General features: G+C 35.7%; 1 protein-coding gene across 2 annotated transcripts in view; it reads left to right on the top strand.

Moving 5' to 3' along the window:
- The first annotated feature begins 1,971 nt into the window (after window positions 1-1,971).
- The window catches only part of LOC126251906 (protein SCAI), a 97,364-nt gene continuing 83,277 nt past the window's right edge, over window positions 1,972-16,058 (top strand). Inside the window, exons 1-5 of one of the 2 annotated variants that reach the window (XM_049952644.1) lie at window positions 1,972-2,514; window positions 3,029-3,124; window positions 3,202-3,288; window positions 3,378-3,476; window positions 3,569-3,665. In XM_049952644.1, the coding sequence (XP_049808601.1) occupies window positions 2,384-2,514; window positions 3,029-3,124; window positions 3,202-3,288; window positions 3,378-3,476; window positions 3,569-3,665 (510 nt within the window). In that variant the 5' untranslated portion in view covers window positions 1,972-2,383. Of the gene's footprint in view, window positions 2,515-3,028; window positions 3,125-3,201; window positions 3,289-3,377; window positions 3,477-3,550; window positions 3,666-16,058 lie in introns of both variants that reach the window. The other variant, XM_049952636.1, reaches the window with a different exon arrangement.

The following is a 16,058-nucleotide window of genomic DNA, read 5'->3' as shown; positions in this document are numbered from 1 at the left end:
ATTATAAAATTTTAAAATTAGCTGATATACAAAATGTTTTACTGAATCACGTTTATTCTGAAATAACTTGTACACACCACTTTAATAGTTTGCCTGAGTGTGGTGTGTTTTGGAATGCTCAGTCATACAGAGGGGTACATCACAATTTCGGTACCACCAGGATGATTTTAATTTTTTTTTTTTTGCTAAGTTTGTCCCTTCTGGCTCTTACTGACATTGGAACGTATTTTTCAGACACATGTTAGCTGTGACTTTTTCTCAGTAAGTGGTACATTTTGGCAAAATGTCACTCACTAGGTCTGCTTGTTCCAAGAACTGCTGAAACACTCACATGTTGTTGCCTTGACTATCTGCCATTTCCCAGGTCCAACATGGATTCCATTCACAATGTGTTAATGTGTTACATTGATGCATTGTGGTACACTGCATTAGATTTGCAAACAATAATCAACATATGTGACAATGATCATTACTAAAGTAGTAGCTTTGGTAAATCCCTACTTGTAACATAATTGTAGGTTAATTAGACAAGTAGGCCTTCAAATATATTGAACTGTTGTAACCATAGATGCATATAAACTGTATCTGATAACACAGACTGAATGTAAATATATCTAAAGGCGAATAAATGTTGTGTTCTATTCAGTTCAGTTTAATTCTAATCCATTCTTCAGCCCAGCAGATAAGGCTGATCAAAGCATTTGGCATAGTGGATAGATGAAAACAATAAAATAAATATAGACTTAGTGAAATCATCTTAAAACAGTAGCCCACTATGAATTTTTTGATTGTGTTTGTTTAAAAACATTATCTGTCAGTGTGCTGCTTTCCTGTACTACCCAAGTAGGAAAATCGATAGATGGTTCAAATGGCTCTGAGCACTATGGGACTTAACATCTTAGGTCATCAGTCCCCTAGACTTAGAACTACTTAAACCTAACGACATCACACACATCCATGCCCGAGGCAGGATTCGAACCTGCGACCGTAGCGGTCTCATGGTTGCAGACTGAAGCGCCTTTAACCGCGTGGCCACACCGGCCGGCAAAATCGATAGATACTGTCAAATTAGCGAAACAAGTAATACTTCAATCTCATGCTTTCTATCAGACTCTTTCTGAAAATCTACACTGAAATCCCCTCAACCAATAGTTTGTTTCGCTCTGTCTGACAGACAGCATAACAAAGAATACAAATTTTTCAGAAATAGCTGAAAATTTGCCAGTGGAGACCTTTAAGACAGTTGCTACTTTTCTTCCAATTTTTATTCTACTGTACATCAGCTGCACATTGTTCTGCAGTAAGTGGCTAGTTTCATTTACAGACACTTCCTCTGATACTGAGAAATGGCATGGTGAATCATTCAGAAATAATCAAAATAAACAAAATAACCAATAATAAGGTGAAGGCTAATAAACAGTCTTATTTTAGATTTTTATTTTAACTTTACTATAATCTTAAAAATTTTCTCTAGATTCATTATCCGGTCTATCAGGAAGATAATATCGAAAGCAGTTGTAGGCAATTCCATAAATTCAATAAATTGCATTATAATAAGTAATATATGAAGTTGTTGACGTTGAAATTGAGGAGATCGCGTTCTTTACTGAAACCTTACATACTTTGCAGTTACTTTGTTTCATATTCGATGATTGTAAAGAAGGTATTGTTCAGATTTGTATGTGCCAATAAGTCCTACGGTACGGTTACTTTTTCATTTTGCATTGGCAAGTGGACTGTTTACTGCTGAATCGTCTAGCCTCCTGGATTACATCCTTCATTAAAATCGTTATGTGCTGTCCCATTTCCTGTATATATTTATCTCCGTATTACAGCTCTGTATTTGTTAAATTGCTTCAAAACTGATGCGCATATGATCCTTGGGTGTATGTTATCTGGCGATGATGCAAAGAATTTAATATTCGTACACTTTATTGAACATCTTTGAATACAACCTAATGTCAGAGTACTCAAGTGACATCTCGCGGTAAATTATCGCTACAGACTTTTCCCCCAAACGATCCTGTCGCCGGTAGTCTGTAAAGTTAAAGTGATGTCAATATTTGCATTGTGACATAAATAAACATACAGACTATACATTCTGAAGATTCATTGTGTATACGTTTCGTCCACTATAGCACTATGTATGGTTACGGTTACTTTTTCGACATCAGAATATGATACTGCAAAGCAATGAGCAATGTTTGTTTCCTCATATAGCTTCTCAAGTAACTGTTCCATATTGATGCCGTGAATTAGATTTTATGAGTTTAAGCTGCACGTTGAATTAAATTCGACATATGCCAGCCAGCATGGAATAGTCGACGCCAGAGCACATAGTCGATTTGAATGTTTTGGCAACGCTGATGCCCAAAACCACCCTATGTCGTCGGCAGTCAGCAATAGGGAGAGAGAGATGGTCGTTATGGCAGGGTTGGATGACCATGAAAAGAAGATAGTAATAGAATTTTGTCATTTATTAGAAAAATCCAAACAACTGTTTAACGGCCTTAGGTAAAGTACGAGTATTTTAATAACTTGTACACAGCTAATATATGTTAAGTATAGTTTTACACACCTAATTGTTTCATGCACAGTACATTCAAATTTCGATACATCGTGTGGTATTTAAGACATCAGACGACAGATCAATCTTAAGTCTATTGTCTCACACCCCCTAGAGCCTGGAACTGCTCCATTTCCAACTGCACTGTGCTTTCTTTGTCATGTGCACATGTCAGAAGCTTTGTTAAGTAAACAGTAGGTTGCAGATTAATTATATCTGAAAGTATACAGCCCATGAAAATGTAGCATTATTTTGTGGAACAGGTTAAATGATCTGTGTGGTTAATGTCTACATTTTTTATTGCTTTGAATTGATTTGAAAACTGATTGTTAAATTGACAAATGTTTCCATTGTGCATGGTGGTACTTAGTAGGATATGTATTTTGCTAACACTTTCGTCTGGTACATATTTTGTTATTATAAATAGAAACTGATGACCATCTCAGTTTTTGTGTTTTTCAGAGATTTACCCCAGTATGGTCATAAACAATGGCAGGCATACTTTGGAAGAACATTTGACATTTATACAAAGCTGTGGAAATTCCAACAACAGCATAGGTATAATGTGTGAAGTTCTTTACTTTTCATGTTTTTCTTTTTGTGTAGATCTTAATATTGTATGGTCTTTTTCACAGGCAAATTCTAGATACAAAATATGGTTTAAAAAGATGGCAAATAGGGGAAATTGCTTCCAAAATAGGACAATTATATTATCATTATTAGTAAGTGATTGTTCTGCTCTTTTTGTATAAACAATGTCCAGAGGTGAATTTGTTGCTTTTTTTTCTAAAGCATATTTCTTTGTCAACAGTTTACGTACAAGTGAAACAAATTACTTGAATGAAGCATATTCATTTTATGCAGCAATACGAGGTAGAGCTTATTACTCAAGAGCTTCTAAGGAAGATAGGTAGTTACCAAGTATTTGTGCATGCTCATCAATGATCTGGAGTGAAACAATTATTTATTTTTTATTATTGTAAGTGATGTGCTATGTTGCAGGTCTGATTTGATGGTAAAGAAGCTAAGGTATTATGCACGATTTATTGTGGTTTGTCTCTTGCTCAAAAAGATGAAATTAGTGAGAGATTTGGTAATGGTGAGTGTTTTAGACTCCTTAGAATTCAAATTGTAGTTTTATACAGAACTCATTGAAATGTAGTTGTCAGTAATTTGAATTTAATAGTGCTTGCTAGTATAATGTAAATCCACATAAAATTTATTGAAAACCTAACCTAATCGCTGTTGTTACACCATTCACATTAAAGAAAACTTCGTTATATGATATAAATGAAGGGTATGTAGACACTATTGTAACTGAATTTCAAGTAGCTGTACATGATCCTCTCAAAGCTTCCGTGTTCATTTCCATTATTCAGCTGATAAATTTCACTAGTGTGTTTGTTTCATTTGCCTGTAGTGTATACTAACAAGCATATGTGTCAGTAAGTTTCTAGGGTTCAAATGCAGATACTTTGGAGTCCATCCCCTGTAGTTTTAGATTTAGTATTGGCAGCTAATGTAGCTTTCTCTCATACACCTGCTCTTTGTAGGCTATGTTGCCTACTTAATGGTAACTTGTATTGGTTGTCGTGGTAGAGGATTTGTTACCAATGCAATACTGTGACTTTAGGCCAACTGTATACATATGGTTGCAGAAATAAAAGGCTTCACAAGCCAACAACTCTTGACATCACTAACAATCAAAACACTAAGCAGAATAAAATTAATATGTTCAGAATTATTAAGAACATCAGAATATTAGGCCAAAGAGGGGAAAGTAATGGTTTTCATCAGTACTATAATTGTAACTATGGTAAGCACAATTTATATTTAAAGTAAAATGAAGATTTCCATGAGACATTCATACCCCTTACCAGTTCACAACTAGACTATCACCTTCCAACCTAGACTAGACTTTGAGGTACGCTACATTCTGTCACTGCTAACTCATAAAAATCCATATACTTTATAGGTTTAGTTTACAATGCAGTTCAAAACAATGGATATGGGCCTAATAAACATACTGAGCAAGGTGGCACACTTTACTCGCGTTCGGGAGGGCAACGGTTCAAACCCATTTCTGACCATCCTGATTTAGGTCTTCTGTGATTTTCCTAAATCACTTCAGGCAAATAAAGGGGTGGTTCCTTTGACAGGGCATAGCAGATTTTCTTCCCCATAAGTCCCTAATCAGAGCTTCTGCTCCATTTCTAATGATCTCATTGCCAATGGAACGTTATACACTAATATCCTCCTCCTCTAATAAACCTCACAATCTAAGCTACCAGTAACATTAAGCAATGACTTACTGTAAACAAAACATACAACCAACACCTACAGCTCAAACACACATGCAAATACAGTAGTATTCACGTCAATTTTGAGTTGGTTACTTTAGTTCACAGACCGTAATTAAGAAAGGCTATCTGCTGATAATGGAAAGTCTTCTTGTGTTATAGTGACTGCAGATTGCGATTAAATTGTTTTGTGGTGTGAATCACTCTCTTCATTAGTGCTCAGTTACATGAAAAGTTCTGACGAATAACGTAAAGGATCATTCCATATAAACTCTTAGACATTTTAGTGGTTCCTAAGGTGATCATTTCGGAATTCAGTCATATTTGGTATCTTAAAAGTAAAACTGCCAAATAGCACTGTCCTAACTCTAACCTTTTTGAGATACTCAGATTTGAAGGTTCAAGGGTGTGTACCCAGTCATGTATCTGGCACCAATTTCCTTACTTTCAGAGTACTGCTACATAGTAATGAGTTGACATACAGACCTCAGTTTTTTATGCATCAGGTGCATAGGCCACTAAGGGTGATATAATGTATAAAAAGTAGGATACATCATTCAGATTGTTTATGAAACATGCACTTTTTTCAGGGTGTGCTTCAAATTTGTGATGTACAAGGAAACAGTGCAGACCTCAGCTTATGCACTGTAACTCTTTAGTCATATTATTAAATAATAGTAGTAATGAAAAGCATGTGGCATTGAAATTAATAGTTCTTACCTTCACTAAAAGATAACTCCACTGGAAAAAAATCAAATTTGACGGACTTTGAAATCCTAGGAGGGGGAGGGGGCTAGGGTTACATAGACAAATCAGTCTCAACTTGCTTTGTTGCTGAAATGTTTACATATCTGATAGCAATCTTAGACCCAAAGAGGAATATCCTAACTTGGTTTATTCATTGGAAAAAAAATAATGGAAATGCTACTTGCACATACCATCCACACTCAGCACTACAGGGAACTGGTAATTAAAAATCATGTGTATTCTTTGAAAAATTGTTCCTAAAATATATGTGGTTGTCCTGTAGATCAGAATTATAAACATATGAGACCTGAGAATGGTTATTAACCCTATTTTTAATGTATATGTTGTATTTCACCGTTAAATATCGTTCCAGTGTAAAGGATTACAAAAGGCACCTTGGATGCACAAATGTGAAGGTATATTCTTATTCTGTTAGTAGTGTTAATTAAAAAGATAACAAGATGCAAGCAGTAGTGAGAGACTAAGTTTTTTACAGACATACCAGAATACAGAAAGATATCAAAATTCTACAAAGAATAATTTCATAAACAAATTCAAATATAAAGAAGAAAACTGTTTTAAAAACTCCTCCACCTTGCATTTAACATTCTTTTAGTTGATATCTTGATCTGAAAACAAAATAAGTTCACTTAGAGGTAAGAGATAATATCTTTTCATAGTATTTATTGTTGAGTTTATACAACTGTGCACCATGCCATTGTAATGATGGGACTTCCATATTACTTAATATAAATTGGAGAAAGGAACCCAAATTGCATCTTTCCTATTAGTCCATTAAAGGAATTGTGATTCGGCAGGAGACTTGCAGTTAATCTCAACATCTTTTAAGTTCATGTAAAATCTGGGAAGTGTGTCCTTTGTACTAATTTTCGTCGTATCTGGAAGTCGCATACTGCCCCACCTGCAGTTGTACCAACAAAGCATTTTCACAAGATGCAAAGTGCATTCGTGTTCCTGGCACTGCCGTAACTTTGCTGTACCTGTGTTCCAAAAAATCTTTGTACGATTTGATGTCCTGAGAAGAAACAAAGGATGTGATAATGTTCTGTATTCTTCAGGTGTCAAAATGTAATTGGATGGTGATATAGCTTGCAGCTGGCTCTTCTGGCTAAGCATTTTACGTTTCCACCAGTACCATCTCAGGGGCTCTTCCGATGGCATGAAGCAAAAAAGTGCCGTTCTGCATCAATCCAAAAATCTTCTTGATGATAAGTTAGGTTTGTGAGGTTCTTAATTTGTACACTCTTATACAGCACCATCACTAAACTGTATAATTTTTTTAATCCACCCATCTGCTGGCTGCAGTTAGATATTGTTGACAGAATGTCTCAGGAAAATATGCACAGCTGTGGTATTGTGCTGCTGCATATGCTCAGTGATTTTACAAAACTGTTGTATTTGTAGTGTACTACAAATGAATGCAAGGTTGACTGAGAATTATCCCATTGATGGCCCTGTACCTCATGTTATATCAAGAAACTACAAAACTACGATTTCAGAATGGACCAAATTTTCCTTGCCGTATTGTAGATATGGAGATGGAGATTATACTTTTGGTATGTAATGGTATACTGCTGCAGGTCATCAGCCATCTCTGCTGGATTTTCACAGAATTCACTGACAGGCAGCTGGAGTGTTATTATGGTGGTTCTGTGGTATGCATCCACTTACAGAAGCTGATGATATCATCATCATGTTTCATATCTACCTCCAATTTCTGTCCAATGAATTCTTGTGCAATGTCCTTGCCAGAGCATTGGATGCACACCCGCATCTTACAGTTTCTGTTGTTGGTATCACATGCAGCATCATTATTTTACAGACCAACACTACATGTATCCATTTTGTAATTAACAGAAATAAAGCTAAGAAATATTACTGACTTAGCATTGTCTGCAACAAATGAGAATATTGAAAATATTGTTGACAAATATGAAAACCATTTCAAAAGAAGTTTCAGCACCACCTATTTGTCACTTATGAAACTGTTGAATAAAAAGCTGATAAAGCATAATTTGTAAACATCCTCAAACATAGAGGAGGCAGTTTATCCTTTTCATATTGTTATTCAATCCTGGTCTTTCCGTTGCCTGAAACTGGGTGTGAAACTCTTCTTTATTTTAGGCTTTGAATTTAAAATTTTACAAAAACAAATAAATAAAAAGAAAATTTAGTCACCTGTCATACCCTTTCTGACTTGAGATGGAACCGGACTTCTTTCCTTCTTTATATTTGAACTTGTTTACAAAACTGTTCTTTGCACGAATCATACAATTAGAAAAGTAATTAATAACTGTGTTTAGGTGTTTACAGTTCTGAGCTATAGGTCATCCAGAAATATATTTTAGGAACAATTTTCAGGGAATACAGATGGTTTATAGCTACCAGTTGCATGTAGTGCTGAATGCAGGTGGTATGTGTAAGTGGAATATTCATTTTATTCCTTGATAATGGATGAAGTGATTTAGGATATTGTTTGGATGTAAGACTGCAATCAGACATTTAAACATTTCAGCAAAAAATCAAGTTGAGATTCAATTGTCTACCTAACCCCCCCCCCCCCCCCCCCCCCAAGGAATTCAAAATTTGTCAGATTTTACATTTTTTCCCCAATGGAATCATCTTGAGTGAAGGTAAGAACTATTAATTGAAATTCCAAATGTTTTTCACTATTATTTATAGTAACGAGTTACTGCGCACAAGCTGAGGTCTCTACTGCTTTCTTTTACTTACTTATAATTTCATGAAAAATCTCCAATCTTGAGAACAGTGTGAAAAAACTGGTTGTTCCAACATTTTTCTTGAACAGTCTCAATGATATGTTCTATTTTTTATTGTTTTATCAAATTAGTGGTCTACTTACTAAATGCCTAAAAAACTGATGTTTGTAGATCAACTCATTACTAAGTAATAGAGCCCTGAAAATACGGAAATTGGTAAACACCTTTGAGCCTTCAAACATTCAATATGAAAGTTACTCCAGCATTGGCAGACTGTTGTAAATAGTGAAGGAGAATATATTATTGATAGCTGAAGTCTCTCTTATGTGTATCTGTTGTGTTTATTAAGCTTATGGAAGAGTGCTATTAATTCACATACCAACCCAATAATATTTGTGTGTAGACCAGTTAAATGTAATCTAACAAATGTTCTATGTAGCTAATAGGAATTTTTGACCCTTGTATCCAGGTAATTTGTGGATGTGGCTAGTAAGTCATGTTTTAATTTTCTTTTGAACTGCTAAGGATTCCCAGTTTTTTACTTTTAGGTTATATGGGAAATTGCTGAATGTGGGTTAATTAGAAACTGTGCTTGTTGAACAGTAAGTCTGTTGTTGGGTTTTGCTCTCCTAAAAGAGATTACAAATGTAAGGATGTAGAGGCTTATCTCACTAGGGGTATGATAGATACTGCCTACAGGAAAATTAAAGAGACCTTTGGAGAAAAGAGAGCCACTTGTATGAATATCAAGAGCTCAGATGGAAACCCAGTTCTAAGCAAAAGAAGGGAAATCAGAAAGGTGGAAGGAGTATATAGAGGGTCTACACAAGGGCGATGTACTTGAGGATGATATTATGGAAATGGAAGAGGATGTAGATGAAGATGAAATGGGAGATACGATACTGCGTGAAGAGTTTGACAGAGCACTGAAAGACCTGAGTCGAAACAAGGCCCTGGGAGTAGACAACATTCCATTAGAACTACTGACAGCCTTGGGAGAGCCAGTCCTGACAAAACTCTACCATCTGGTGAGCAAGATGTATGAGATAGGCGAAATACCCTCAGACTTCAAGAAGAATATAATAATTCCAATCCCAAAGAAAGCAGGCATTGACAGATGTGAAAATTACCAAACTATCAGTTTAATAAGTCACAGCTGCAAAATACTAACGCAAATTCTTTACAGACGAATGGAAAAACTGGTAGAAGCCGACCTTGGGGAAGATCAGTTTGGATTCCGCAGAAATGTTGGAACACGTGAGGCAATACTGACCCTACGACTTATCTTAGAAGAAAGATTAAGGAAAGGCAAACCTACATTTCTAGCATTTATAGGCTTAGAAAAATCTTTCAACAATGTTGACTGGAATACTCTCTTTCAAATTCCGAAGGTGGCAGGGCTAAAATACAGGGAGCGAAAGGCTATTTACAATTTGTACAGAAACCAGATGGCAGTTATAAGTGTCGAGGGACATGAAAGGGAAGAAGCGGTTGGGAAGGGAGTGAGAGAGGGTTGTAGCCTCTCCTCGATGCTATTCAATCTGTATATTGAGCAAGCAGTAAAGGAAACAAAAGAAAAATTCGGGGTAGGTATTAAAATCCATGGAGAAGAAATAAAAACTTTGAGGTTCACCAATAACATTCTAATTCTGTCAGAGACAGCAAAGGACTTGGAAGAGCAGTTGACAGTGTATTGAAAGGAGGATATAAGATGAACATCAACAAAAGCAAAACAAGGATAATGGAATGTAGTCGAATGAAGTCGGGTGATGCTGCGGGAATTAGATTAGGAAATGAGACACTTAATTTAGTAAAGGAGTTTTGCTATTTGGGGAGCAAAATAACTGATGATGGTCGAAGTAGAGAGGATATAAAATGTAGACTGGCAATGGCAAGGAAAGCGTTTCTGAAGAAGAGAAATTTGTTAATATCGAGCATAGATTTAAGTGTCAGGAAGTCGTTCCTGAAAGTATTTGTATGGAGTGTAGCCATGTATGGAAGTGAAACATGGACAATAAATAGTTTGGACAAGAAGAGAATAGAAGCTTTTGAAATGTGGTGCTACAGAAGAATGCTGAAGATTAGATGGGTAGATCACATAACTAATGAGGAGGTACTGAATCGGATTGGGGAGAAGAGGAGTTTGTGGCACAACTTGACCAGAAGAAGGGATCGGTTGGTAGGACATGTTCTGAGGCATCAAGGGATCACCAATTTAGTATTGGAGGGCAGCGTGGAGGGTAAAAATCGTAGGGGGAGACCAAGAGATGCATACACTAAGCAGATTCAGAAGGATGTAGGTTGCAGTAGGTACTGGGAGATGAAGAAGCTTGCACAGGATAGAGTAGCATGGAGAGCTGCATCAAACCAGTCTCAGGACTGAAGACAACAACAACAACAACCACCACCAGAGATTACAGAATCCTGTTTATTCTGTGTGCATCTTCTGGATCCATGGACTGCATACCAGGTGCCCAGCAAGTAGTCAGTATTCTTCTTGTTTCCACACACTGTGGCTACATATTTCCTTGTACCACCTCTCTGTAGGAACAGATACAATACACACAGTAGGTTTTTCAATATTTGACCCCCTTTCGCCCCCTCCCCCTCTCTCCCACATAAACATCATGTACATCTTTACCTTACGCGTCAGTGCTTCTTATAGCAGAACAGGACCTACACAATGTCCTGTTACACTACATATCCTCGCACTCAAGCTAAAGATGTCACTTTATCATTTTCTTTTATATTATGCAGTCTAGATATATTTAATGGCACATAATTGCCTTCTTATTAAATTTCCTTTTGGCATTCATTTTATTCCTTATTGCATTATTACGTATGTTTGTATATTTTCGTGTCTTCTTTTCCAGGATGTCACTTAGTACCCATTATACATAATTGTTGTGTTGTTTTGTTGCACCATTAATAAGTGTTCCGTAAATATTATAACATAAACATTCACTTGAATTATTGAAACTACTGGTACACAGTGAGTGATTATTACCCTCACAGAAGAAGAAGAAAAAGCTTTACAGATTTATTCCCTTTGGGCAGGCTTCATGTTTCCATTTATTAGAATATAGCATACAAAGGTTCTTGATATTTAAGAACAAGAACATAAGTTAGTCTATATTTTGTTTCATCAACAACAGAGTACATCTCGAAATTTCAAGTTACATCTGGGGATATATAAATCCCCTTAATTATCTTTTGTGTTTATGTATGATATCCCCTTCTTTAGTGTGATCACTTGTCCCACGAACTCCTACTTAAATTCTTTTGTATTGCATCATAGCTGAACCACCCCATTTTTGGGTAAGTACTACACAACTCACTTTTATTTGTCTATGTAAGTGACCCATCCCCAACTATTTCATGGAAGTGGTAATGACCATTTCTCTTGTAAGTGGACCCAAACTATGGCACAGATTAGTCACTCTAGGATCTGTCTACCCACATAATATCTTCTCCCCCACGAGTCCACATTCTTCGTATGCCTTATTTTTCTCAGACGGTATTGGTCAGCATCTTTAACAGCTTTATTGACCAGGAATGAAGAGAAGTGTTACTACTTTTCCTCAAATTTTACTCAGTTATGATTTCAGCAGCTTCTTTCTTGTCTCTCTGTGTAATCTTCGTCCTACTCATAATCCTTGTCCTGTAGTATGAATAACTATTTTCATTCGTATTTCCCTCATACAAGTGTTTTCGACGTGCATCAATAATACTTCCTATTTTAACCCACCGGGTTCTTTTATCATAATTTATGTGGGTCATTTAGTGAGTCATACATTATTTCATTGATGTTTCCTTAACTCCTCTCAAAAATGTGACAAGACCAAATTGTGTCATTTATCCATGTCCTTTGCGTTATGAGAAATGAACATAACTGTTTCATGTTTCTTAGTTCTGGACACTCCTTGATTGCTCTAATTCTTTCAGGGTCAGGTTTAATGTCGTTCACTTGTACAAGATGTCCTAGAAACTTCAACTCTTCTCTATCAAAATGTGACTTAATTATTTTGATAGTGATACCCTTTTCTCTAAACTTGTTTAGGGTTTTAATCAAAAGCTTACGGTATTTTTTCCAACTGGCTGAAATCAAAAGGATATTATCAACATGTACTAGGAGTCCCTGAAGCAACTCTCCCTAATGCTTGATCTATTGCTCTAATAAAAACAGATACTGAAATATTCTTTCCGAGTGGGAGTACTTGAAATTGGTACAATCTTCAATTGTTTAAAAATGTTGTGTATTGTTTAGAGTCCTCACTTAATTTTTTGCCTGTAACCAGTTGTGAAATCGATCAAGATAAAATACTTATCTTCTGTAAATTTATCTATTGAAGTCCTTGCATTTAGAACAAGATGGACACTGCCAGTAGTTTTTCTTTACTACTGACAGAGGGTTTTTATAGGCACTAATACTACGCTTTGTTGTGTGTTGGTCTTGCAAACATAACTGGGCCATACAGCTCTTGTTTCTACATATGTCAATAAATTTGATTGGAACACTTTAATGCAAATATCTTGTCTGGATTGATCCTGAACTTCATTATTTTGTTCCACTGATATGTTAGCACTATTTATTATCTGTTTTTTATTTGAATGAAAGATTTCTATATCTTAAAGTTCTATTGGAAAAATCAAGTATTACATAATCTTTCAGTAACCAATCTAAATGTAGCAATACTTGCATATTTGTGTTAGGCACTATTAATAAGTTTGGGTGAAAGAAAGAGGTCCAGTTTTTATTGGGATTCTTGTTTCTAGTTTAATTACCCCTTTATTCCCGGCTATTCTGACTACATACACTACAGTTAGGGAACAATGTCCTCAGCAGTTTGGTCCCATAGAACTTAACCAATATCGGTAATATTTCTTTAATTTTGCATGCTGTAAATAACTCTTCAGATATCAAAGAAATTTTGCCATCAGAATCTACATATATCTCTAGATTATTGCCACACAAAACTCCATATACTCTAGGTTTAAACATTTTCTCATCATTATGGAGTTCCTCCTCTAATACCCATTTCATGGCAGATATTTGTTAGCTGAAACTATGTATTTTTCTACACTTGCCCCACATAGTGTTCAGTCACATCTTGGCCCTGAACCCAGGATTCTCTCCATTTTCCTGGATAACCACTGGATTGTTACTTTGAATCACATCTTGGTTAGTATTTATAACCTCCACACATGATGCACTAGCCTGTGCTATCAGGTTACTTTGAAGTACAAACACTTGAGACTTAATTTTGTTATTTTCATTTGATTTTATTTTGCTTGTATTGTTACCATGTAACCTACAGTAATTATTTTCCTTATTTTTATTAAATGTACCTGAACTTTGAAAAGATGTCCCATTTCTGTTCTTATTGTTTTGCTCCTAGTCTTACTGTGTGTTGTTCTTCTCTATGTTTATTGTGTCTAGTCCTTCAACAAAGGATACTAGATCTCCTACATTTTACCATCCTCTACACACATTTCTTTTTCTTTTCTGATATATTGTGGTAGCCTGTATATCGACACTTTAACTAAGTGAGTTTCGTCCAATACATCATGTAAATACTTTGCTTTAGTTAAACGCCATTCAGTATACTTCTTGGAAGTGTCCTATGAACTATTTTAATACTTCGTATCTAAAAGCTGTAATGTTGGCTCGTCTTGGGTATTGTAGATCAGTATTTCCTCTTAAACTTCTTTAAATCCTCCCATGGTTTAAAATCTTCAGAATGAGCATTACCCCATTCTGTGGTGTCTCCAGATGAATATCCTAATGCGAAATCTGTTTTCTTGTGATCACACACTTACTGGGTAATGATCTATTAAATACTCTAAAGAAATAGATTGGATGAACTTCCGCTTCCAGCTTAAAGTTGGGGAACTGTTTTGCCCCATTTAAGCCACTGCTCAATTCCAAATCGCCTATCAATGCCAGTATGGATAAAATCAAAGTCACAGGTAAACTTACACCATTTCCAATTTGCTCGGTTTGCAAGCTGTCGTGTGTGTCTGTAATTGCACTCCAAAGTTTTTGTAATTCTTCTTGGCAATCTGTAGTATTACCCTCCAAGGTGGTTGAGCTATTCTGTAAACTGATAGTATCTTTTACAAAATTATGAAATTTGGTTTCTAAAGATTTAAATATATCTTCATTATTTAAGAGCTTGTTATGCTCTAAAGAGTTTACCCATATATTCATAATGGAAATTTCAAGTTGTACTTCGTTGAACTCATCTCTACCATTACGAAAATAGTGGTTGAACTGATTATTTACTACTTGATGTACTGTAACGGGTATGTTTTCTGTGAAACTGTTAACATTTGTGTCAATATCTGTTAACTTTGTTGCCTGCTCTGTTATTAGAACTGTGAAGTCCTCTTTTATTGCTTTAGTTACATTACTAGTAATAGTTTCTTGTGTGATATCCTGTTTTGCATGAAACTTAACATCTGCAATATCTTCTGTTATTTCCTCTGAGCTTTGTAAGGTCAAAGATAGTAAGGTTGAAGATAACATTTCGAAATTTGTGCTCGAAGTGTCGAATTTAGGGTTGAAAGTGGCAAACAGTTTTTTGTTATTGTCATCATATTCTTTCAATATATCATTTAAATCTGTTGTTATGTGAATACTAGTTTCTTCTAATTTTTGATTAATGCTTTCCATTAACTGTTGATTATTATCAGCTAAATGCTGCTTTAGCAACTTAAATATTTCATTCATTTCTGTTGAACACACACTACAACACACACACAGTACGACAAAATTCACTGCTCACTGCGTTTAATATCTCATCGACTAGTGGCTGCTCCTGCCAGCTGATAGTGGTGTGCCGTTGGTGCTCATAGGATGCAACTAGGTGTCTATGTGCCGCCAGCAGTCAAACATTGCCCCGGGTTGTTGTGTTGAGATGCATCTGTAGCGTGCCACAGCATCCATGATTTCTGTGTCTTGCGGATAAGATCTCCATCAAAATTCTTCTTAGTCATTGATCTTTTTCGTGTCAGATGACACTGTAGTATTGCTGATATTGGCAAGCAATTTTCAATTTAAATTCGCAGTTAACTGCGTAGTTCTGCATCACTTGTTGTTTGTTGACCATAGCAACTCTATCTTCTTGGTATACATGCTCTTTGTTTATTTGGCAAATTCTGTCGTTAATACTATTCTTTTGCAATTTTTCCTAAGGACATGGTTTCCATATATGACCAAAAAAATAAATAATATATCCATTTGTGTTTTGGTTGTGTTAGTTGGTTAAGTTTGGTTTCGTATCACTTGGTACTAGTTCACTTGCATCATACACGATGCATCACAATGTTCTGTTAAAGGATACCTCTTTTTTGATGAATCTGACTTGTATGTAATTCTGGTTGCCGTGCAGAACTTTGTGGACCAACTGTGCTGTCCCACGCCTGTGTGGACTTCTCCGAAGTGTCTTCTTCACTGCAAGAAATTGCTAAAGCTTTCCGACTAACGACTTACACCAAATTATCAAATGATGACTGAACACATATTTTCAATTTCAACTGTCCATTTCCAAATGTTTATTGCATAAAGGCATTTCCATTTCAGTCCATTAACATGACGTAAATACGTTTCTTCTTTATGAGAACTCAAACAAGAGCACCGCTGATCTAACAGTAATGCAGAAGGTTTCCTATGTTAAAATCAAAAAACATAATTTGTTTTTC

This window comes from Schistocerca nitens, chromosome 1 (assembly GCF_023898315.1).
Source record: "Schistocerca nitens isolate TAMUIC-IGC-003100 chromosome 1, iqSchNite1.1, whole genome shotgun sequence".
In the NCBI taxonomy this organism is placed as follows: domain Eukaryota; kingdom Metazoa; phylum Arthropoda; class Insecta; order Orthoptera; family Acrididae; genus Schistocerca; species Schistocerca nitens.
Note: the sequence above shows the minus strand (reverse complement) of the source record. Positions and strands in the feature narration are given on the sequence as shown.